The sequence below is a fragment of the Clytia hemisphaerica genome, unplaced genomic scaffold (genome assembly GCF_902728285.1).
Source record: "Clytia hemisphaerica strain Z4C2 unplaced genomic scaffold, Clytia hemisphaerica genome assembly, whole genome shotgun sequence".
NCBI classification, from domain to species: Eukaryota; Metazoa; Cnidaria; class Hydrozoa; order Leptothecata; family Clytiidae; genus Clytia; species Clytia hemisphaerica.
The window spans coordinates 227616-252424 of NW_027103582.1; the positions used below are offsets into that span (position 1 = coordinate 227616).

General features: G+C 34.7%; 2 protein-coding genes and 1 long non-coding RNA gene across 6 annotated transcripts in view; 2 read left to right on the forward strand and 1 right to left on the reverse strand.

Annotated features, from left to right (window-relative positions):
- Nucleotides 1-12825, reverse strand: part of LOC136801286 (fibroblast growth factor 4A-like) — a 29991-nt gene extending 17166 nt beyond the window's left edge. For 2 of the 4 annotated variants that reach the window (XM_067057917.1, XM_067057915.1), the window contains exons 1-2: nucleotides 12696-12822; nucleotides 293-524 (exon numbers count right to left, since the gene is read on the reverse strand). The gene's annotated coding sequence lies outside the window, so the exon portion shown is untranslated. Of the gene's footprint in view, nucleotides 1-292; nucleotides 525-12695 lie in introns of all 4 variants that reach the window. The other 2 variants (XM_067057918.1, XM_067057916.1) reach the window with 2 other exon arrangements.
- LOC136801272 (uncharacterized) lies at nucleotides 5984-12357 on the forward strand. Its single transcript, XR_010845830.1, has 3 exons — nucleotides 5984-6347; nucleotides 6574-6651; nucleotides 12261-12357. It is a non-coding gene; the product is annotated as an uncharacterized lncRNA (long non-coding RNA).
- A 264-nt stretch (nucleotides 12826-13089) lies between the features above and the next one.
- LOC136801288 (dynein light chain Tctex-type 1) lies at nucleotides 13090-24721 on the forward strand. Its single transcript, XM_067057920.1, has 5 exons — nucleotides 13090-13221; nucleotides 22053-22094; nucleotides 23290-23413; nucleotides 23679-23756; nucleotides 24098-24721. Exons 1-5 carry the CDS (start codon nucleotides 13195-13197, stop codon nucleotides 24166-24168), a joined length of 342 nt encoding a protein of 113 aa, XP_066914021.1. The 5' UTR covers nucleotides 13090-13194; the 3' UTR covers nucleotides 24169-24721.
- The last annotated feature ends 88 nt before the right edge of the window (nucleotides 24722-24809 follow it).

Here is a 24809-nt window from a genome sequence, read left to right on the forward strand (position 1 = left end):
ATATTTGTGTACACTAAGGGACTGTTCATATGGAGTTGGACTGGCACGGCTAGGTGAGCAGCCGGTCTCCTTATGAACAGCCCTTAAGCTATTTAGGCTGGACGCATCATAAGGCCTTTGGATAAGAAGATCTGATTTGTAAGCCCGAAGAACTTAAAATTGCAATTTCTTGAACTTGTCATGCATGTGAATCACACATTTTTCATAAACTCATTTAGTATATCACAATTTTTTTCTAAGTAGTGTTTTATTGTTTTTTACAGGAATGAATAGTGGAATAGAATTTACTTACATATGCAAGCTAGAGAAGTCAATTGCTCCTTGGAACTGTTGGTTGGATGGTAATTATGCCTCATGGTCTTGTCTATAAAATTGTTGCCTTTGGATTTGTGCTGTAGACAGAAATCCAATTCATTACAATTTAAAATTTGTGCAGCTGACATTATTCCTTTAGTTTGGCAAACATTTTCTAGTTGATCCTAAAATTCCTCGATCTTCTCTCTACTGCACATTGCTCTGGATACCTTAATAGAGAAAATAAGATATCTTTGCCTAGATACAATCTTTGATCCTAAGAAGAACCTCAAAACTTTTCATTCTCTATCAATTTACATATTAAGCAGTTTTTTTTGTAATTTGGAAGGTAAATGTATTGAAATTTTGAAAAATTTATGCTCAGCATATATGTGACCCTCCAAACGATTTGGAGTACATTAAAAACGAGACCGGTCTTGGTGCGGTCGTGCTCGTGCCGCTTTCCGACTGGTTAATTGTGCGTGTAAAAGTTGAAAAAAGCGGTCAGAAGACCGCACAGTACCGTATGGTCCATGTGTACAAAATGCCGACTAAAGCGGACGATGGTGCGGTCCCCGCCGTTTGTTTATATTTCTTTCGGTTGCTCTAAGAATTTCAGCCTCGAGTTCAAGCAAGCAAAACAACAACTTGTTTCTGGACACAATAAAAGAACTTGCGATGTTCACATGTAAATTCTTGAGTTCAACTTTGTTTATTTTGCCGAACGTTATAAAATCGGCGAACAGTCATGTAAAAAACCATTCCGTAAAATGTATGCTGTTTGTTATGATTTCTCGTTTGCCGGCAAACGTTTCGAACGGCAAAATGTCCACACCATCACCGCACTGAATACCGCACTTATTCAAATGGTGCTCTTTAATGACCGATCGAGTGCGGTTGAATGGATTTTTAGAAAAGATTTTTGGATGATTTCTGGCCGATACAGTGGTATCATTTTACCGCACGGTACATCGTTTCGCCACTTTTTTGCCGCACATTTTATCGATCCGTCCGCACCAAGACCGGTCTCATTTTTATTGTACTCCAAATCGCTTGGGGGGTCACATATGCTTAGGCAAAATTTGAGCCTGTGTATGCTTAAGTCTTATGCTTTTAAAAAAGGTGTAATTATTTTTCCTAGTACATATGAGTATTTTTTTTTAATTTTGAATTAGTTAATTTGGTTAACTTGATGCTTATGAAAAACATGTAATTATTTGTCCGGCCAAATCCAAAATTTGTTTGGCCGTTGATCTCAATTGTATTGATGTTTGACCACAGCCAAACCTTATCGACTAGGGTTGTCTTCAGTATGCCATATGTCTATGGGAAAGAGAATTTTGAAAAGAGAATTTTGAAAAGAGATTTGAAATTTTTGGTTAAAATATCAGAAACTTTGGAACATTTAACTTGGGTATTTTTAAGATTTAATAATGTAACGAACCCTACAATCGTCGCCATCAAAATAGTAGGGTTTGGTATAGGCTAATTTGATTAGCAGTGTTCACATATTAATGTTGTGCTTATTAAAAAAAGGTTAAAATACAATACAAACACTTCCAACCTTGGAAGCTTAGCCAAGCAAATGATAGTTCATTAGACTTTAACTTCTTCCAAATAATTGAGTTTTGCATCTGACATCCTGAAATATATAAATTGATTGAAAGGACCTTCGTTTAAACAGCTAAACTCAGTCTAATTAGGGTGGGTTAATTCAAAAAGTACGTACGCTCACAAGTATGCAAAATTCTACGTGTACGTTTTGACAAGAAGAATTTTAGAGAATAAAATAACAAGTTTCGACTAATTTAATACAGTATACAATCGAAATATTTTTGGATTCTAATCCTAATCAAACATCAACAAACCAATTGAATTTCAATCGGTCGATTGCACTCATTGCACATTGGTTCGACTGGTTCAATCGTTGATTCCGTTAGATTGAGATTGTCTGGAAATGATGAAATGAAAGAACTAGAATTAGCGAATGTGATTTTTGGATTCCTCACCCTTTTTCTGATAAACATACAAAGTTTCAGCCTTCAACTATTTTTTCCTCCATTTGAATTTTCAAATGTTGCAAAAACGTTCTGCAATTTACCAATTTCCTGTCTAGCTAGCTAGCTCGCTAGCTCGTGTCCAGTGTAGCAACTCCAGAATATTTTTCAAATTTTTTAATTTTTTTTTCAAAACCTATCCTATCTTGTAGAACTTTGAAAAAGAAAGAAAATAAGGGGTCATAGGCCTTCAGAGGATAAGTGGTTGTAAAGATATTCAAATTTTAGTGTAAAAAATTTGACTAAAAATGTCAAAAAAAAGGTTAGGAAAATAGCTTGGAAAAATTCGAAAAATGTGTCAAAAAAGAAAAAAAAGAAATTTTCCAGTCATGCTTTTTCAATTTTGCATATCTCTTTTTCTAGCCTAGCTAAAGATCTGAAATTTGGAGGGAGAATTCTTTGATGGTGTTAGAATATTATTATATAAAAATATTTGTAAAATATTTAGTATATTTATCAAAATAACGAAAGATATATATTTTTTTGAAAAAAAAGACATTGCATTGTTTTATTTTTGTTTTTGAAGAAAAGCAGCTTGGAAAAGGTGAAATGGAGGAACAAAAACTTATGAGTAAAGAATAAGTTTTTCTGAAAGGAGAAATCCCAAATGAAAAGAAAATCCATTTCGGCAGAAATAAAAACTTTTTTTTGGGACATTCCCATGCAAAAGAAGCAAAAAAGTGAAAAAAACTACATGAAAATGAAAGAACTAAAATTAGCAAATGTGATTTTTGAATTCCTCACCCTTTTTCTGATAAACATACAAAGTTTCAGCCTTCAAATACATTTTCCTCTGTTTCCAGACACATTTGTTCATCGATAGTTGCAATTTTTTTTTCTCCTGTCGGCAAACAATTTTCAAAATGTTGCAAAACGTTCGGCATTTTACCAATTTGCCGTCTAGCCCGTGTCCACAGTGTTATATACCGCTGGAAAGCTAAGATCGCGGGCATTCATTTAGTAAAAACCGGAGCGCTTTAAGGGGCGACGTCCATATTCAAAGTCACCACGCGTAACGGGAAAAGACCGTTAGTGGGTAGGTATATCGGAATGTTGAGAGTTAGCTGTGGCATTGATGACCAAAATGAAACTCCACTAAAAATTCCAAGGAAAAAATCAAAAATCGCTTATCGTAGCGCTCACTTCTTCGCTTTTTCCTTTAGCATGCTATCCAAAATCCTTTCCCTGAGCAATTTAGGGGTGGTTTCAGAGTATAACATTTTTGCTTTGGGAGTTTTAAAAACAAAGGCCGTTTAAAAATTGTGATGGAATTTGGCCGTTGTAAACCTCTGAAAATGGCGACCTTTGTAGCGGGCCGTTTGTTTTGATTTTAGCGGGAATGAAAGATTCGGTAAAATTTTGGTCAAATCATGAAGACCGTTAAGGTGGTAGGTAGGTATGTTTGAAAACTAACGGTCTTTTCCCGTTACGTGTGGCAAGATTGAATATGGACGTCGCCCCTAACATACGTAGAAAAAAGTTTGAAGGGTTCAAAGTTCACAGAAAAATGAAACATTTGGTTTTTGACGTCAACGCACACGAAAGTTGCATGACTTCTGGATGGAGTCGCTATCCAGTGTTATATACACCGCTGGAAATCTAAGATCACGCTCTTTCTTTTACTAAAAACCAGAACGCTTTAGCATACATAGAAAAAAGTTAGAAGGGTTCAAAGTTCACGGAAAAATGAAACATTTGGTTTGACTTCAACAAAAGTCAGTCAGGCACATCCTGGCAAATGAACGGGGTGAGCATTTGCATGGGGTATTCGTCACCCAGTTTAAATGAGATAGGACGTCTCAGGCTAAAAGCGTGAAAATGAATAAAAATGAACTTCAAACTGAAAAAGGGAAAAAAGGAAGAAAACTGGGAACTTTATTTTTTCGTTAAAAGTTTCTCGAAGACAAAATTGACATGGAAAAAAAATTTCATCTATGCAGTTCTTTGAAATGAAGCAAAATATTTCCAACCCGGTTCAATTAAACTGGGTATTCGGCGCTATTACGTCACTTTCGTTTTCGACCCCGTTCATTTGCCAATGGTCGCAAGTGAAAAATACCCCGTTCATTTGCCAGGATGTGCCTGACTGACTTTTGTTGAAGTCAAACCAAATGTTTCATTTTTCCGTGAACTTTGAACCCTTCTAACTTTTTTCTATGTATGCTAAAGCGTTCTGGTTTTTAGTAAAAGAAAGAGCGTGATCTTAGATTTCCAGCGGTGTATATAACACTGGATAGCGACTCCATCCAGAAGTCATGCAACTTTCGTGTGCGTTGACGTCAAAAACCAAATGTTTCATTTTTCTGTGAACTTTGAACCCTTCAAACTTTTTTCTACGTATGTTAGGGGCGACGTCCATATTCAATCTTGCCACACGTAACGAGAAAAGACCGTTAGTTTTCAAACATACCTACCTACCACCTTAACGGTCTTCATGATTTGACCAAAATTTTACCGAATCTTTCATTCCCGCTAAAATCAAAACAAACGGCCCGCTACAAAGGTCGCCATTTTCAGAGGTTTACAACGGCCAAATTCCATCACAATTTTTAAACGGCCTTTGTTTTTAAAACTCCCAAAGCAAAAATGTTATACTCTGAAACCACCCCTAAATTGCTCAGGGAAAGGATTTTGGATAGCATGCTAAAGGAAAAAGCGAAGAAGTGAGCGCTACGATAAGCGATTTTTGATTTTTTCCTTGGAATTTTTAGTGGAGTTTCATTTTGGTCATCAATGCCACAGCTAACTCTCAACATTCCGATATACCTACCCACTAACGGTCTTTTCCCGTTACGCGTGGTGACTTTGAATATGGACGTCGCCCCTTAAAGCGCTCCGGTTTTTACTAAATGAATGCCCGCGATCTTAGCTTTCCAGCGGTATATAACACTGTGGACACGGGCTAGACGGCAAATTGGTAAAATGCCGAACGTTTTGCAACATTTTGAAAATTGTTTGCCGACAGGAGAAAAAAAAATTGCAACTATCGATGAACAAATGTGTCTGGAAACAGAGGAAAATGTATTTGAAGGCTGAAACTTTGTATGTTTATCAGAAAAAGGGTGAGGAATTCAAAAATCACATTTGCTAATTTTAGTTCTTTCATTTTCATGTAGTTTTTTTCACTTTTTTGCTTCTTTTGCATGGGAATGTCCCAAAAAAAAGTTTTTATTTCTGCCGAAATGGATTTTCTTTTCATTTGGGATTTCTCCTTTCAGAAAAACTTATTCTTTACTCATAAGTTTTTGTTCCTCCATTTCACCTTTTCCAAGCTGCTTTTCTTCAAAAACAAAAATAAAACAATGCAATGTCTTTTTTTTTCAAAAAAATATATATCTTTCGTTATTTTGATAAATATACTAAATATTTTACAAATATTTTTATATAATAATATTCTAACACCATCAAAGAATTCTCCCTCCAAATTTCAGATCTTTAGCTAGGCTAGAAAAAGAGATATGCAAAATTGAAAAAGCATGACTGGAAAATTTCTTTTTTTTCTTTTTTGACACATTTTTCGAATTTTTCCAAGCTATTTTCCTAACCTTTTTTTTGACATTTTTAGTCAAATTTTTTACACTAAAATTTGAATATCTTTACAACCACTTATCCTCTGAAGGCCTATGACCCCTTATTTTCTTTCTTTTTCAAAGTTCTACAAGATAGGATAGGTTTTGAAAAAAAAATTAAAAAATTTGAAAAATATTCTGGAGTTGCTACACTGGACACGAGCTAGCGAGCTAGCTAGCTAGACAGGAAATTGGTAAATTGCAGAACGTTTTTGCAACATTTGAAAATTCAAATGGAGGAAAAAATAGTTGAAGGCTGAAACTTTGTATGTTTATCAGAAAAAGGGTGAGGAATCCAAAAATCACATTCGCTAATTCTAGTTCTTTCATTTCATCATTTCCAGACAATCTCAATCTAACGGAATCAACGATTGAACCAGTCGAACCAATGTGCAATGAGTGCAATCGACCGATTGAAATTCAATTGGTTTGTTGATGTTTGATTAGGATTAGAATCCAAAAATATTTCGATTGTATACTGTATTAAATTAGTCGAAACTTGTTATTTTATTCTCTAAAATTCTTCTTGTCAAAACGTACACGTAGAATTTTGCATACTTGTGAGCGTACGTACTTTTTGAATTAACCCACCCTAATTAGACTGAGTTTAGCTGTTTAAACGAAGGTCCTTTCAATCAATTTATATATTTCAGGATGTCAGATGCAAAACTCAATTATTTGGAAGAAGTTAAAGTCTAATGAACTATCATTTGCTTGGCTAAGCTTCCAAGGTTGGAAGTGTTTGTATTGTATTTTAACCTTTTTTTAATAAGCACAACATTAATATGTGAACACTGCTAATCAAATTAGCCTATACCGATTAGTAATTCAATTCTTTAAATAAAAACTTTGAATAACCAGGATTCTTTTTCACCTTCCATTGCAAAGATATTTCTACTCTAGAAATGTCCAGTCGGGAAAAAATCAGGTAAGCAAATTAGATCCAACTTGTCTCACCTTATTGAATCTAGTGAGCACTAGACCAAAAACGGATTCTTTTGCGTAGAAAAAAAACCGTGGCGTCTAGTAAAGGTTATATTGAATCTTGTTCGAAAGCGTCGAGAAATGGAAAATCACTTTGGGAACACACGAGTCCTTGCCCAAGCACTCTGAACTATTCTCACCAGACATATCCAAAGGATGGGTTGTTGTTGAGAAGACATTTTTAGCATTCCAACAAAATTCTTGACTTAATTCCTTAATTACATTTTGGTCTAATTCTTCCCATCATGTCTAAATGATTCATTAAGCATTGAAAGTGATACTTTATTAATTGGATTTTTATTCCCAGTTTTTTTTTAAATGACTTTCCATGCAATGTTTTCATGTTTTCATATTTTCAAATGTTTTGACATATACACTGTCACACAGGGATTAGTAATTCAAAGAAAACAGGATTCCGCCAGTTGACGCTTTATGCGAGACTTTCTTTGCTTGATGGCAAATCAAAAAAAAATGTTACAAAAATCTTGCATCAATATAACTTCCACTGAAGAAATCTTTGTAATTTTCTTTACTTTTTGAATATTCCGAGATCTAATTTGAATGAAAAATCTTCGTTTATGGATTCTTTAAACATTTTCACATGCTAAAAATCGAATAAGAAATAAAGCGAAAAAAACTTCAAATTCTCATGAAAAAAACCCGGGGCCTATCGAAAAACAGAATGTCGAATGCCCTTCAAAGAATTTCCTCAAGAAACTTAACGGTGAATTTCAACTTGATCAAAACTTGAATGGAATTCTATTTGCAATTGAAGGTAACTTTCCATCGAGACTGAAATAGCTTTTTCCTTAGTAAGACCATGGTCTAGACATATCACAACGACTTCGTTGTTAAAAAGCAGACAGACGGGTTGACAAAGTTATTGAGAAGTGAACAAAAAATTGAAAATAAATAGGGAAGAAAAAATGGAAGTGGGAAAACAGAAACAAACGCAGCATGCTTCTTTAGCAAGGTAATGGGTGATGTCAAGTTAAGAGGATATTCGATACCAATACCACGATTTAACAAACTATTTGTAAGAACAAAGTTAAGATTGTCAATCATAATTGAGATATGTCTTAGTTAAGTCGATCACATGAAATATATGTCATTGTTACAAACTACCCATACTGCTTTGCACAGTTTTCTTAAAAACTTCGTAGATCAATATTACAAGGAACTGAACACCATATTTCTTAATTGTTCAAATCAGATGAAATGTTCCTATAAAATGATTTGTTAAGCATCAGTTAAATCTGGTGGTATAGGTCATTCTTTTCAAAGTAATACCTCTTTTCCTTACTCTTTTGAAAGGAGAATCAAAATGGAGTGTTTACTCATCCATCCTTCAATTTGCTTATAAAAGTATCTAAGCATCAACAAATCTCTTCTTCAAAACATGTCCTGCTATTCATTTGGTGAACTAATGCGAGTGGGAAAAGTCTTTTGACTTCATTGATTGATTTTGGTTATAAAAGGGATGGTTCTCTGGTCATTTTTGTTACCTAGTGGTCATGTGGTGATTCGTATTGTCTGGAAGGAGGTGTTTGTCTGAAGCTAAGCAAGTTCTCTGTTGAGATGTTTTGCACTAGATTTACATAAGCTTGTTTAATGCCACTATCAACCTGCAAAGGTGCTCGAAAGGAGGATGGACTAGTTTTACCAGGGTCAAATAATGAAGTCATTGCATTGCATTTACCACTAAAGTTTACACAGGTTTGACGTCAACCGACCGCAGTTAACTTGAATTGATGGCTGGTTGACAGGGGTGTACGCCATATGGCAAACAGTTATCTACAATTGTGTCCAGGCTGGTCCTTGGTCAGCTTCGTGCTAAACTAAGGAAATGAGTGATTACCCTCGGGAGTACAGTAACGAAAGCAATTGTAAACTTCTCGTGCCATGGGACATTTTACTTAATGTTCATGATTTTCATGTTCTGTTTTCTCTATATATAGTTAGTTGATAATTGATTTTGTAAGACTGTTTTAATTTCCAATTCATTTTCTTATTAGACAGCTTTCCTCTTGGAATCTCGTTTCACATTGAACTCTATCAAATCAGATTTACAGAGTTTAAATAAACTTTCTAAAACTCTTTCCTTCCGTATCTTAATACTGAGGTAGACTAGATCCCTGCTTCATATCGTTCTCTTTAATTACTATCAAAGATTATTTCTGCATTATAAAGTGAAACTAGTGTCTAGCCATTCAATTTATTTCTACTATTCAGCTCTGCTAAGGCACTTTAATTTTCCTGGAGGGATTTTTTAAAAACTGAGAGCTTTTTCTACCTCAATGAGCAGATCTTCTACAAAGGTTCGAAAGAAAGTTAGCGAGAAAGAGAAGCGAGTGACAATATTTTTGCAATGTCGGCCATCACACGCACACGTGACATTTTGATGATGAACTATGGGTAAAAGAAACAAACCTCCAGTTTGCTTACAAAATAAATGACTACAGTGAGTGCGAGATAGTCGACTGGTTCACATTTTGCTCGTCTCGTTGTTACATCATTACTTTTTCCGATGGGAGCTTTATATTGTGACACTTCTTAAACTTTGGAAATTTCAAATGAGTATTAGACTACTTTGATAGGATAAATTTTCGCGGGGATTATAGATTCGCGCTTGGGCTCATCCGCGAAATTTTGAGATTTTGCGGGGACTTAATTTCGCGGATGTCACTGTTGAGAGACAATATTTTGACGATTTCGTTGCTTTCTGAACGCGAATTTAATCCCCGCGAAATTTTATCCTATTAGTATTAGCAGTTATTGGTTTTGAGATTCTGTTCCAGGCCTCCTGCTTTGTTTATGTGTAGTCAATGGCAAGAAGACATTATAACTTTTTTTTGGGCTGGACTTTTGATTGATTAACGGGTAGATCTAATTCAGCTAATCGAGTATGAGATATGATGATGTAATTAAAATTTCGCAATTAATTTACTTAATTAGTATCATTAATTACCTTTCAAGTATTTCGAGTTATTTGTGGTACTTGTAAAATTCTTTCATGTGTACGCATCGGTACTCTGGGCAAATCTTACCCCATAAATTGGCGATTTAATAATAAAGTTCGCACTCAGAAGTAAAACTGAATTCGAGCTGTATAAAACTTTCGTGCTATGTTTTGTGTGACCTAGGTGTATCGAAAATTAGCTGAGGCAAAAATGTTGTGACAGATTGATTCGAGCAACCTGCAAATAGGAGAGCTTAGTTGATGTTTAAGTACGTCTGATCATAATCAGTCAATTTTGAAATCGAGACTTAAGCTTATAATCAAGAGTACTCATTCACTCACTCAATGTTTCAATGAATTCGCAAATTAGTTATCTCTGTAGAACTCTCTCTCTCTCAACTGGTAGATATAGAAGTTTGTCTCGCTTGACATAAAATGTTCTTAAAGCTGCACTTATTTCGGAGTTTGATGTGTCTCTTCTATTTACCACTTCCTTGCATAAAGCATCAGTCAGTCATTGATTAATTACTATTATGTCATCACACTACTCATTTCTTGACATTCTCATTATGATGGCCACCATTATGGTTCTTCTCATATTGTCATTATCGTTTCATTATCGTTAAAGTGTGCTGCTGCTTCACATCCGTGGGAAATTTGAATGTTTGCTACATAAATACCTTTCCTCGAAACAAACCTTCTAGATGGTCGGGAAGGAATATGTTAAGGTTATGGTGGTACCAGGTGGTTTAGAGTTTAGAGTTTGTGGATTTTTAACTTTCCATAACTTGTAGGAAAGATAATTTGTTGAGTTAAGGAGACAATCTATTTATGGAGGTTTTTATAGGAGGGATACTCTATCTACTGCATAGGAAACTATCGCTTGAATGAAAATATTTTGTATTTTGAATTTCTTACAAATTTCTCTCTAAAGCTGTCACTGTTTCTACATTTCCTTGTTGGTTGTCAGCAAGGCTGGGAAGCTAATGAATTCCTAAATGCGATTTCAAAGAATCTTCCCCCCTCCAAAATGGTTCAACACTCAATACGACTTAACGAGATGATTTGATGGAAGTTATTTGAAAGAAAAAATGTCATGTTGAACAAGTTAAGATGTCAACCTCGGAGTGGTTGACCTGTCATTTTGCCAGTTGTTGTATTGACTATCAAATACTTCCGTTCGCAAGTTTTTCTCATCGTCCTCTCATCGTCATTAGATACAGTTTTAAGTTCGCCGTCATTTTGAAGCTAGTACTTTTTCAGGCTTTATCCGGCTGCCATTACTAATGGATTACGTGACACAAATTACAAAAGTATCAGCGCCAAAACAATTCTAATGTATATGATTGATTTTAAAAATAACCCTAATTAATTTCTATTTTCGAGATTGTATGTGCCAAAAATCCAGGTAAAGCAGTGGAGTTTGTTTACCTTGTCGCGTGAAATTTGGCTTAACGAACCATCAACGAAAGCGGAAATTTTTTATTTTTGTGTGTTAGCAATTTTCGTAACTGTGCGATGGTAACATGGTTTATTTATAGAAAGTGAGATTTGGATGGTCCGTAAAAACACTAGTTAATTTCTGATCAACTTTCTTAGGCTCGAGTCTTTGCTCTTTGGATTGAGTTAGATAAGACGTTTACTGGTAGTTTTTTTACGGCTAAGTCTTTTGGAAATAAGTGTTGTTTGAGAGGAAGAAATTTTATTTTTTAAATTGATGAGATTTGAATAATTGACGCAAAATGTTCGTAATTATAACCGCAAAAATTCGTTGAATTTGCGAACAATTCAATTTTACTGTCAGTCTTCTGTTCATGTTTATTTTTCTGGGCCAACCAACTATCTTGATGTAAACAATGTGACTGAACTTTTCTGACCTCCTTTCCTCTAAAGATGTGATACGAAAAAAGATCTGTCAAAATGTTTGGTTGACACTCAAGGTTCACTTGTTGCCAAAACCGCGTAACGGTCATAACTCGAGAAAAAAATACGACTCTAGCCAGCCCCTTTTCTTCTTTTGTTTACTAAGGGCTAATCGAGACGAAAATGTGTTAAAGGGCTGGGTAACAGAGTCTTGATATCTTAAGTCTCAAGCACCTTCAAAAGTCTAAGTTGAATAGTTATAGGGTGGCTTTGACGAATGAGGTCTACTTACTTTTTGGAAACTTTAAATTCATTTTGAGTGTGAATAATTTCGGTAAAAGCTCTTATTTGAATGAAAATCACAGTGATGTTTCTTTTGCTCGAATCTTTCACAACTTTACCCGTGTTTGTTCGATTTATGGAGACTCCACTGTTCCTTGTCAAGGAGAATAGAATAGACTTAAGGACCAAGACTTTTAGACTCTAAGTTTGCACATGTTTGATCATTTTCATCTTATCATTTTTTATTTCTAGTGAACAGCAAAAAGAACAGACAAAAGACTCACAACACATCACAATGTATTGCACCAGGAACATCTTATTATCTACTAAAACACAAAATTGTTGCGACGCATCGGTAAGCCAGTGGTTATTTTCTGTTCTATTTGTGCACGATAATATATATGTAAACCTCTAGCTCAGTCACAGCTGTGAGACAGATACAGAAAATTTTCTTCTTGTTCCATCTGTTAAGAAAAACTTGCAGTATCTCTGCCATCATCTATGCCTCGTCAGATTCTATTTATATTTCTCTGACCATTTCCGAATAATTCTATGAAGCCAACACATGTAAAATAGTTGTCATTTCGAAATTCCACACACACGTAGCGCTACTACATGCATCACCGATTCTGTTCGTTTAGTAGGACTGTCTGAATTTTGACAAGTTAAAGAAAGAAAAATATATACCTTTTAATTTGAAAAAAACATCGTGCATATAGCTGTTGCACGACCACGATATGGCTGTACGACTGCATTGCTATAAATTGCCATATCCATAAAAGCAGCCGAGCCGGAAGGACATTTTTTCTGTCGTAGCTGGTCTACCATATTTGTTTATAAGCCGCTTGGATTTGTTTACATGTAGTCTATTTTGTAATCCAACAAAGTTTAAACTTTTTGAAAGTTTTAGCGATAAAAGTAACAAAGTAATGATATAAATATACAGAATTACATAAAAAATTGTTTGGAAATTTTTGTTTTACCCTAAATATAGAAAATTAATAATTAATATTTAAACTTCAAAATGTCTCTTGGTCTGTAAATTTATTGCACCCGGAATACGGCTATTTGTGGAATGCCCGTCATATTTTGACGTATCCGGACGAGAAGGGATCGCAGAGGCAAAATCACAGAAAATAATTTTTCTTGTCAACTTTTTTAACCAAATAAATATTAGCTACCAACCATGGATGATTTTCAAGGATCTGAAGAGGTATAACCACTTTCTTCAATTATTTTTTTCAAATCATTATTTAACTCTAATTTATCAACATGTCTAGGAAGGTTTTTGATAAGCTTTAATAGTCAGGGAGCAGAGCGCCAAAAAAAATGTCAAAAGTTGTATTTTGGTGGGACTTTTTAAAACTTACATGAAATGAAAGCTTATGTTCCATAGAGCTCAAAACACTTTACTTGCCATCTTGAATTTACTTGTGGGCTTTGAAATCAATCAAAACACATTTCATTTTTCAGTTACAAAAAAGTTCAGTTTTTTGTTGCCATCTTTCTTTCTCATAACACAGCGTTCAAAATATTTGAATCTTTTCAGGGGGTTCATACAAAATGAAACGAATAAAAGAAATGAGAGAATCATCATCTTTTTGTATCTTTTGTATATTCACCTGTTTTATAAGATTTATTTACATTTCTGTTTACTTTAACAAAATTGAGATAAAAAAGATTCTTTGATCTTTCAGTGAAAGAATAATTTGTATACAAACCCCCGTCTATAACTTTTATAAATGAATACATTCCATTGCATTTCGTAAATAACAAAGATTAAAAGTACGCGAGAAAAGCGCGGGAAACCTTTCTACCATGTGCAATGTGTATTGCACCACAGCAGGCTCACGTATGCTTACACATGTTTTTTTATTAGAACACAAGGCTCTATCACTTAGGCCGAAACCCGAGGGTACTTAAGCAAAAATGGATGCTGGGTATGGGCGGACCTTGGGTCGGTTTTTTTCACCTTCCAAAGTCTTTCTAAAGGTTATATAAATCAGAAAATTTCAAAGTAGTCTCTCTAAGGCCTAAGGGTCGGAACATTCGCATGAGTTTTAGAAAAAAAATTTAACTTTAACAGGAAAAATTGTAAAAAAGTCTCTCTAAGAGGGAAGGAAGTTTTTCGAAAATCGGAAAAAATTTTCCAAAAAAGTCTCTCTAAGGGTCACTTTTTCACTAAAATTTGGTCTCTCTAAGGGTCGGTTGGTTTTCATCGGAGGTCCGGTCCGCACACATACCCCTCTCATCAATCCGCCAACCCTAGTACCCCCGGCGGCCGAAACCTGAGAAAAAAGAAGAACAATAAGGTTCCAGCCAGACCTTTAATCTCAAAATCGGCGAAGAGTATGTTGTTACTTGTTGGGGAGATTATGGAGAGCCTTTTCATATTATTGACAAATATCTTACGGATCTTACGTACATTCCCAGTTAAAAATCACGAAAAAAGCTGGTTCTTATAAAAAGAAAGCATGTAACAAAATGCATATTAGGCCTGGGCCCTGGCCTTTTTATTTGACTAGATAAAGAGATAGACCAACGGGACATATTTAAAAAGATTTTGTCGTAGGATAGACCTTACTTAGTACTTTCTTAGAGGGACTGAAAAAGAGAAAATAAAGGACATTTTGTGAATTTTATGAGGCTTATAGGGGATAATTTGACCAAATTTTGATCTTTCAAGCAGCAAAAAGTAGAAATTTCCAGTCCATGGGACTCAAATATAATTTTTGGATTTTTTCAACCCTCTTTTGTCTCAAAAAAGGCACCCTTGGCTGGAACATAATATTCATATCCAGAAAGTGGCGTCTGGCGATTTACGAATTTACTCGAATTTACTGACTTAGTAAAGGGTCAAATTAAATTCCTGCCAACAAGATTTTATTTTCAAGAACTTAGATTATTAGTCTGCGGCTCAACTTTGAAAGTGATAGAGTATAGTGACTAAGGGCCCCCCAGCGGTTTGCGTGAATGCGTGAATGGGCTTTTTTGGTTGTGTGAATACGTGAATTGAAAAAACTTGCGTGAATGTGAAAATCCATATTTCTATTGCGTGAATGCGTGAATCTGCCCTGTTTTTTGCGTGAACGCGTGAATTTTTCCTTTACACAGTTTGTAGAAAACCCCAAGGTGCGCACCTATCCCAAATTCAAGGGATGCCAGGTGAAGGTGCACAAAAAAATCAGGAACTTTCAAATTCTCTATTTTATAAAACGATTCATGATTTAGATGCGCTCTCTTTCTTTGCCCCCTTGAAAGTGTTTGTTTAAGATAAAACCATGGTTATGCATGATGAGTAATCGAGGGTCAGGGCCAGCCAGGGCCAGAGCCACTGCGGGCAGGAGGCAGCCATGGCTTCACCACGTTTTTGCAAATAAAATGAAACTTATTTCAAAGAAATTTTTACCCATGATGTAGACTTTCGATAACCTGATTTCTTGGCAAAACTAGTCTGAAATGGAGTTTGTATTTAAGCACATCAGAGGGTTAAAATATAAATTTTCTTCTGTCGGCCCAAAACATGGTTGCGCTTCCTTTATAGTCACTATGTTTTTGGCCCCTCCACGTTAGGAAATTAATTCGCGAGCCCTGATTAAAACCTTTCTTTTTAAATTTCTTTGATCGCTTCATTCGCAACAAATGTTCATTCTTTTACCTCATTTTACAAGCTATTATCAAGCGATTGTACCTTGCCTCTATCGAATTTAGACTACATTCTTTTTCAATGGTGTTAAAGAGAGCATTTTTAGACAAACGCAAGTGAAAGAAATGCAAAAATTTCCTCTCTGCGTAAACCATGGTTGCGCCTCCTTACCCCTGAGCTAAGCATCATGGTGTCATACTCGAGTTTGTTTGACCTATTTTTGATAATGTTTAAGCTATTTTTTGTACAAAAATAGCGTGAATTGCGAAAAATTTTTGCGTGAATGCGTGAAATTTGGGTCCGCTGGGGGGGGGGCCTCGACTAAGGAGGTACAGATGGAAAAAAATTATAATCTAAACCCTGCAATCAATCTTGATTAACTAAAATAGATCTTTTTCAAGACTATTCAGGCCCGGTGGAAGCAGGCAGAGGAGGCTTCACTTTAGCCTCGCTTCTTTTCAGCAAAATGCACTATTTTCTCCATATCCTGGTCTGGTGAAATTTAACTCATTTAATATGTTTTCAGCCGCAACATATTTACGGTCGTTCCTCCGGGCCTGTTTATTAAAGCAGAATTTGGATTGATTAGTAAATTTTCCTTTTGCTTTGAAAAAATGTGGTCGGGCAAAGCCAGGCTGCCCCTTCCATACTGCCGTGGTCCCTGCTTAGTTAAATCAAAGCAGAATTAGCTGTCTTGTTCAAGAATACACTTCACTGGCTTATGATACATGATGGAAAATTACGTATAGAGGTGACAGTGGAGTGATAGCGGCTCATTTTGAATGTGTTTCAGCATTTCCTCAGCACCTCTTACAGGTCAATATTTTAAATCTTATCATGGTAGTTTTGAAAGAGCACTTATGAATTCGAGTTAGAGTTTTCAGGACAAAATATATCGCTAAATACAGGGATGTTTTCCTTTACCTTTCTATATATTGCAGTTCATCCGTATACTTTATAACACATAGAACATTCCCTTTAAAAGTTAAGTAATTTTACAGACCGATCGACAGGGTAAAAAATAAACTTTTCTCCATCGATATTCATCAACTCCCTTGACCAAGACACATAAAATATTAGATTTAATATGTTTGTTACAATTTCATTGGTAAAACCGTTACGGTCAAAGAATTCTAAAGTGAAAAGAGTGCAAAAGTATTGGTCTGTAAAATACCCTCTAAGGTCACGTGACTAGACCAAAATACAATACAATCATTTTGTTTTATGAAGGTCTTTTAGTGGTCAAAATTTGGAATCAATAGCATTTGGCGATCCCAAGATATCAGGGGGGTCAAATATGTCCCCCCTGGGATTAGCCATACAGTAAACTTTTGTCCGTGCAAGGCCCCACAAGTAAATTCAGAAAGGCAAGTAAACGGTTTTGTGACCCTTTAGGCCTACTTAACCATCCCTGAAAGTTTCAAAAAGTCCCGAGTGTTATTTGATTTTTTTGGCGCTCTGCTCCCTGACTATAAGGGAACTTTAGCTAGCTACCGTCAGGCGTGTCAACTGCTCTCTAACTTGGGACTATCTGACAAAACATGGGACAGCAATTCTGACACCATTTCACCGAACCTCCAAAGTCATTTAATTTGAGTTAAGGAACGGCGTATTTAAAAATACACGACTTTCTCTTTCGATTTTACAGTAATTTTCAAAAACCCTAGTGTGTCAAATCAGGCCGGTCTGGAAAGGATGCAAAATCCACTCTGAATGCTTACGTTTGTAAACTTTTGTGGGCTCTATCATAATAGCTGTCAACTCTCCCACATTGAGTCTCAATGTGGGAGACTCCTCTGCGTGACAACAATTTCTCCCGTGTGAAAAAAATTCAGCCAAATCTTCCACATTTTCAGGTTTTTCTCCCACATCTCCTGCATTTCCAAAAATTTTCTGATTTTGGAAAATTGGGACGGGAAATTCCCTGATTCCCTGATTTTCCAACTTGGAAAAATTGGTTTTATTGGGAAAATCTTTCTGACTTAAAGCTCTCCACATTTTTTTGTGAGGCAAAGTTGACAGCTATGACTCTATCAGTCAGGAACAGTCGCCTTATTAGGAGACGCCTCCTGATTAGGAGACCCGTCTCCTAATCAGGAGGTTCACGTCTCTTAATAATTTTTTTAAAACTTTACCAATTCGAGGCTGCTCTTTCCATTAAAACTAGTTTCAAAATGCGCGGAAAAGCCTAAAGCCCTTAAAATTGAGATCAAAGTTTTATGTCTCCTAATTAGGAGACGGGTCTCCTAATCAAGCAACCCCAAGCAACCTACATGTCTCCTAATCAGCAGGAGGCGTCTCCTAATAAGGCGACTGTTCCTGACTGTCTATGGGCGTCCCAAAAAATTTATGATAGTTGAAAAGTGCCCTCCAAAATGGATAGTCATTTGGGAGAATGTGACGGTCTATTTAATATTTAACAAACTACTTCCAGCCAGTAAAACAGAAATTATCTTGTACCTAGGTAACAGCTGTGTTAGAAAAGACAAATCAATTATATGATGTCATCATTTAAAAAAATTCCTCTGGAGTAATTAGTTATTCTAAAGATTGTCGCGTTCTCCAAAACGATGATGTTTTTTTTTTTCAAGCCTAAAAAGCTGATTAGACCAGATTAGACAAGGTATGTTGGCATTACACAATGTTATGGCAGGCTAGCTCTAAAGCTCTAAAGCAGCATCTAATAACATGAAAACCAGAATATGATTCTTTAATGGGAATCAAAACTATACTGTAACTTGGTCTAATGTCGACACCCCTCCTCTAATTCCGACACCCTTTTTATCGGCTGAAATTGATAGAGAGGTTAAAACTGTTTTTCTTTGCTTAGTGGTCAGAGAGGAATAATGCTTTTTCAATTAGTGATTCAAGCTTTTATATTATTCCTGTCTCTAAAGAAGGGTGTCGGAATTAGACAAGGGATGTCGATATTAGACCAACTTACGGTAAAGTGCACTTACAAACATCAATTTGTCAGATCTAACAAAATTAATAACCACACTGTCATCATTGACAATAAAACAAACAATTTTCTGTCAAGAGCCTTGTAAACATTCCAACAACTTCCATCGAAATGATCTATCACAGCTCAGTCTACCATTTTTAGCGCGGTCCAAGGATTGAGCTGAGAACCCTCGCAGAACGCCCGCGAGCTCCCGCGTGGGTGAAAAACTTCAATCTAGAATTAGGTCTATACTGTATGGTATGATTGAAATGCTCAAAAAGATAGATTCTATTACTGGTACCGTAAGTTGGTCTAATGTCAACATTCCTCACCCAATTACAACACCCTTCTTTAAAGATAGGAATAATAGGAAGGTTGGAAACGCTGATTGTAACTACATATTTTGCTTAGCTATCAGAGAGAAAAATATATTTTGTCCATCAGTGATTCCGACCTTCCTATTATTCCTATCTCTAAAGAAGGGTGTCAAAATTAGAAGTGGAATGTTGACATTAGACTAACTTGAGGTATGTATTAAAAAGAGATAAAAAATAAGCTATTTAATATCAATATGCTAAAATTAAATAGAGCCTCTCGTGCTGAATATATTTTAATATGCTGGGCACCATTTTGCTCAAAACTGGGAATCAGGAACTTCCAATTGACCGATTCGGTGTGACGTCATTTTCACCCACAATCAGCCATTTTTTCTAAGAAATGGTAGAAAGAATATATACAGGATGGTTTAGTAACATCTTGATAATGATAGCTCGCTTGAACCTGCGCATATTTTTTCGTTTCGTGGGTGAAATTTTTGTCGGTTAGGAACAGGCGGCTTGCTTGAGGTTTGATTGAAGATAGTCCCTAACTGGATTTTGTCGAATCAGTCTATACTTAATACTTATAACAGGCAGGCTAGCTTTAAAGCTCTAAAACAGCATCCAGTAACATAAAAACCGGAATATGATTCTTCAAGGGGAATCAAAACTATAAAGTGCACTGTTATCATTTGACAATCAAACAAAGGATTTTCTATCAAGAACCTTGTAAACATTCCAATAACTTGCATCTAAACAGCCCTCAAATTTCAGGTGGGCATTCGACAGTGCCTACTTAAAAGCCAACCAAAGGGTTGTATGATTGGCAGTTCATTACTAACCATAATCATCAATTCTCTCGGCAGCAGACCATAAGTGTATTTTTGGTCAGCAAGCAGGGTTCAGACAGACCCTGGAAAACCTGGAAAACCTGGAAATATGATAAATTTTCAGAAAAATCAGGGAAACTCAGGGAAACCCAGGGAAAAATTATTTTTTTCCCAGTCTGCTCAGGGAAACTCAGGGAATTTTATTTTTTGAAGAATGAATGGAAAAAACAGATTTAAAAGTTTTTTTAGTTTTAAAGTGTTTATTCATATGCAGTATTTGTAGCTTTAATTTTTACCTTAGGTTTACCATTTGATTTGTGTGCCTTTTGTTTAAAGATACATCTCTTTTGACTCTGCTTAGTTTTTATGGTTTGCTTGATACTCAGGGAAAAAATAGGGAAAAAATAGCTAAAATGAGGAATTTCTCAGGGAAAAAACCTTTGAAAATTGATTAAAATTCAGGGAAACTCAGGGAATTTTATTTTCGAAGGTCTGTCTGAACCCTGGCAAAGCCAAACTTTGAACCGAACATTTTAGCTTTCAAATAGAAAAAAAACATTGCTGTAGCCTTCAAACAACTTTGTCGATCTATAATAAAGCTCAGATTGGCATTGCCAACCTAAAAACATGCCTTCGGCCGCATTCAGTTGGAACTTATGTGCCGACTTATGTCTACTTGAAATTCAAGGGCTGTCTAAATGGTCTGCCACAGCTATACTATTTTGCGCAGTTTGAGGATTCAGCCGAGCTGAAAAAAGCCACCCCAGCAGAAACCTGCAAATTCCCTCATGGGTAAAAATTTTTAATCTGTCATTCATTTTCTCAAGCGAAGAGTATTCAAAGCGATTCTAGCTTTATGATAGTGCCACAGATCATCAGTGGATAGTATTCAATTATCATTATCCCTTTATTTCCATTTCTGGTACTTTTGCAAAAAAAAGGAAAAATATAAAAGTTGCATTTTTTGCTGCTCTATTCACATACTGAATTTGAAAGATCTTCTATGTGGGGCTTTTTTTGCAAAATTCAAGAAACTAATTTGCAAAGTCCAAATATGCGTTTCCCATAAATTTTGTATTAAGAGTTGGGCTATATTGTATAAATAGTTTTTTGAAAAATGACCTTTTTGTCCTGGGATTCATATAAGCCTGCTGTCCACTAGTGTTATTTTTAGTTATCGCGAAATGTTATCGCATGTCTGAAGTTATTTTTAGATTTTACATGTCCACTATAAAACAGTGTAATCGTGAAATAAAAATTATTTCCTCAAAACTTCAAGATGAGAGAGGAGGAAGAGCTACAGTTGGCGCTTCTTTCTTGCTTGCTTTTAAAACATAGGCAACGGAAGTCAGCAAAAGTGAAGAAGAAACGTAAAGTCTGGGTAAAGGAAATCTTTACAATATCGGCATAAAGTAAAATAAATTGTCTGATAAAAACCAGGGAAATCGGTGGATTATACTTACCTTCTTCCATTCCAAGATATTTTTCGATTTCACTCCAACATTTCTGCTTCAATGGTTTATTTTTGTGGTCGGGACGCGACTTGTCATACAAACATTTGTAATTTCTGACGGCTTCAGATAGTTTTTCATCTTCTTCTAAATTATTTTTCCCTCTTGGCATGTTGACTCAAAATACAATCACACAAGATCACACACCAAAAGTCAAAAATGCTCTCATGATATGAAGATGTTCTTATCGCAAAATGAATTTCTCTCATTTTTTCTTCCCTCGCGTATAATTTGTTCTTATGTAAACATTGAAATAAAAGAAATGCAGGTGGTTCTATTGTTAAAAACTATCGCGAAATGTTGTTTTGCGATTGGATAAAAATCTTGAGTGAAAACTTTTTCACTCCCTATCGCAAAATAAAATAACGCGATACACAGGTTTATTTCGCGATAGACAGTGTTATTTATAGTTAATCGTTTTGCGATAGCTAAAAATAGCCTAGTGGACAGCAGGCTATAATTTTCAAAAAACATTTCTCTTTTATAAGAAAATTTTTGATGAAGCTCACCTTATTTTAGGCACTCCCTTGAGGCTAATATTGTTTGTATCTTATTCTTATTTCTAGGGCAAAATTAAGTTATTAAGTTAGGTTTGATACTAGGGTATTTTACTAATCTGGCCCTTGATCAGCTTAAATTCAGCCACTCAACACTTGGTATTGTTTTTTAATTGTTCTTTACTTTGGCATTTTTGGGCCTCTTTGTTTAAATAAAACTGTTATAATATAGTTATTATAGAACTGTTATTATAGAATGAAGTCAATCTCAAAGAATATAAATATTGTTTATTTTTTAGACTGCTTTTGTTGTGGAAGAAGTAAGCAATATTATCAAGGAGGTAAATATCAAAAAATTGAATATTTAGAATATATAATATAAATAATATAAATATAACCAGTTTGCTATCATATGACTACCCACTTTTATGTTTAAACTAAGTTGTTGTGCGCAGATTTGTAATACCTACGCAGATTTGTAATACCTGCGTAGATTTGTAATAAACTTTGCGCAAATTTGTAATACTTGAGCTGCGCAGAAATGTAATACTACTCTGTGCAGATTTTTAATTTTTAATTTAGATTTTTACTTCGAGGACATATGTTTCCCACGAAGAAAAGTTTCGAAAAAAAGACTTAGAAAATAATCAGAAAATCGCACAAAGGTTGTATATCTTTTGTATGAAAATTAACTTTATAAGAAACGAATCAATATATTTTAATCTAATGAAAATTGGCTTTTGGCAGTTGGTTCTTTCAATACAAACATGGGATTGGGAATAAATAAGTATCAACTACCTCTTGAAATGATAAAATGTTGACAAAAATATTTTTATATCATTAATTGTTTTTTCATAACAAAGTGCTTATAAAAATAAATATGTCCACGTTTATTCTCCGTAACTTGTTTACTTTGAAATAAACAGTTGCCGACAAGAAATAATTTTTACTTTACGAGTTATTGATTAGTTTCTTATAAAAGCAGTGCTTATAAAAAATAAATATGTTCATGTTATTCTTCGTACCTTGTTTACTTCGAAATAAACAATAACCGACAAGAAATAATTTTTATTTTACGAGTTATTGATTAGTTTCTTATAAAAGCAGTTCTTTTAAAAAATTATGTCCGCGCTATTGTCATAAACAATTTTTATATTACCAGATAAATTTTTTATAAAAGCACTGCTTAGTAAAGAAATATTAATTGATTACTTATTCGATGTGCTCAATAATCACAACTTTATTTGGGTATTATTTTATAAGTATTTTTTAATGCATTTTGTTCGCAGAATAGAATTTGGTTACCAATGAAAATATCAATTCCAAATTACAAATCTGCGCAGAGAAGTATTACATTTCTACGCAGCTCAAGTATTACAAATTTGCACAAAGTTTATTACAATTCTGCGCAGGTATTACAAATCTGCGCAAGTATTACAAATCTGCGCACAACACAAGTTCGAGATTTTTGGGCATTTTTTGAAATACTTGACCTCATTTCTTACTTTTATACACCAAATTTCATTTTGATTTCAGTCTATTGAAGGATCGATTGGTGGAAATGCATACCAGCACAACAAAGTCAATCAATGGACTTCTAGTGTTGTAGAAACTTGTTTAAATCAACTCACAAAATTAGGAAAACCTTTCAAATACATTGGTAAGAAAGAAAATTTCCCAAACTTATATAATTTGTGTAGAGTCTTTCATACTTCACTTCAAATCACTTGCGATTATGTTGCAATATGATGCAAAAACAAGGGGCTATGTTAAAAGTTATCTTTTCGTGAAATTACAGCTTTCTTTAACAAATGTATTTCAATTGTATTTGTGAATACATTTTAATAACCAAATAGCTATCTTCTCACTGTATTAGGAAAAAGACTTTAACATTGATTTGGGTTTGTTTTCAATTTTTTTACTAGTCACTTGCGTTATCATGCAAAAGAATGGTGCTGGCCTTCATACAGCAAGTTCTTGTTACTGGGATAACTCTTCAGACGGTATGTTAGAAAAATATTGATCAGTTTCTTCAACTCAAAAAATAGTATACTGATTATGTTATTACACAAATATTACTAGTCATTTTATTAACACAAATTGAAAAGTTTCGTATTAATAAAAACCCCCTTAATTAAAACTAGCCGTGGTGTCCTTGAAAAAGTAAATAAAATTTGCGTTAATTTTGTGTGTGTTGATTTCAAGGCCATTGAATACTTGCCTAGTATTTTTCGTGTAATAAGGTATATTGTTTTTACTTCCAAATTTAAGTGGAACCTTGCTGGTACCTGCTAGTTTTTTGACGCGGATTGATTACAAATGATTTCCTTTTTTTGTGTTTTAGGTAGTTGCACAGTAAGATGGGAGAACAAAACAATGTATTGTATTGTTTCAGTATTCGGTTTGGCCATTTGATGTCTTTAAGATCTATGGAGATATAATAAGAGGGCAGATAATCTTTTGTAAATGATTTTAACAACAATTATTTAATTTATGAGACACAGAAACTTTCTGTCAAGCCAACCATGAGCGCGAGAAGGTTTTCAGAATGCATTCTAGTGGTATCGTCAAGTTGAAACTCCTGATTTCCTCTTTCCCTCACAGGCCTAAGTTTTATTTTGACAAGAGTTAAGATAAAATTGCTATTTGTCTTACTATAGAATATAAGACATTCCTAAAAGTGTGACACTTTCTAGGTTGGAGGGAGTCCTATTTATAAGGTTTTATTTTAGTATAGCTTTTTAGTTGTATTTTATAATATATGATTTGTTATAAAATGTTGTTTGGTATTTCAACTGTGAAGTTTGATGTCAACGCTTTTCAAGAGGTGAAACCTTCAAGTAAAAATCTTAATTTTGAAAAAATGTTTGCAATCAAAAGGTGTTCCATTGTATTTTTTGTTGAGACTTTAATCATGCTTTCAAATGTAAATTTCTTTATATTTTCAAAATAAATATTATAGCGTGTACTTTCTTCGTCGTCCTTTTTTCTACAATTTCTGCGGACCAATCAACACCAATATGGAATTTGTTCAACTTCACCTGGTTCTAACACTG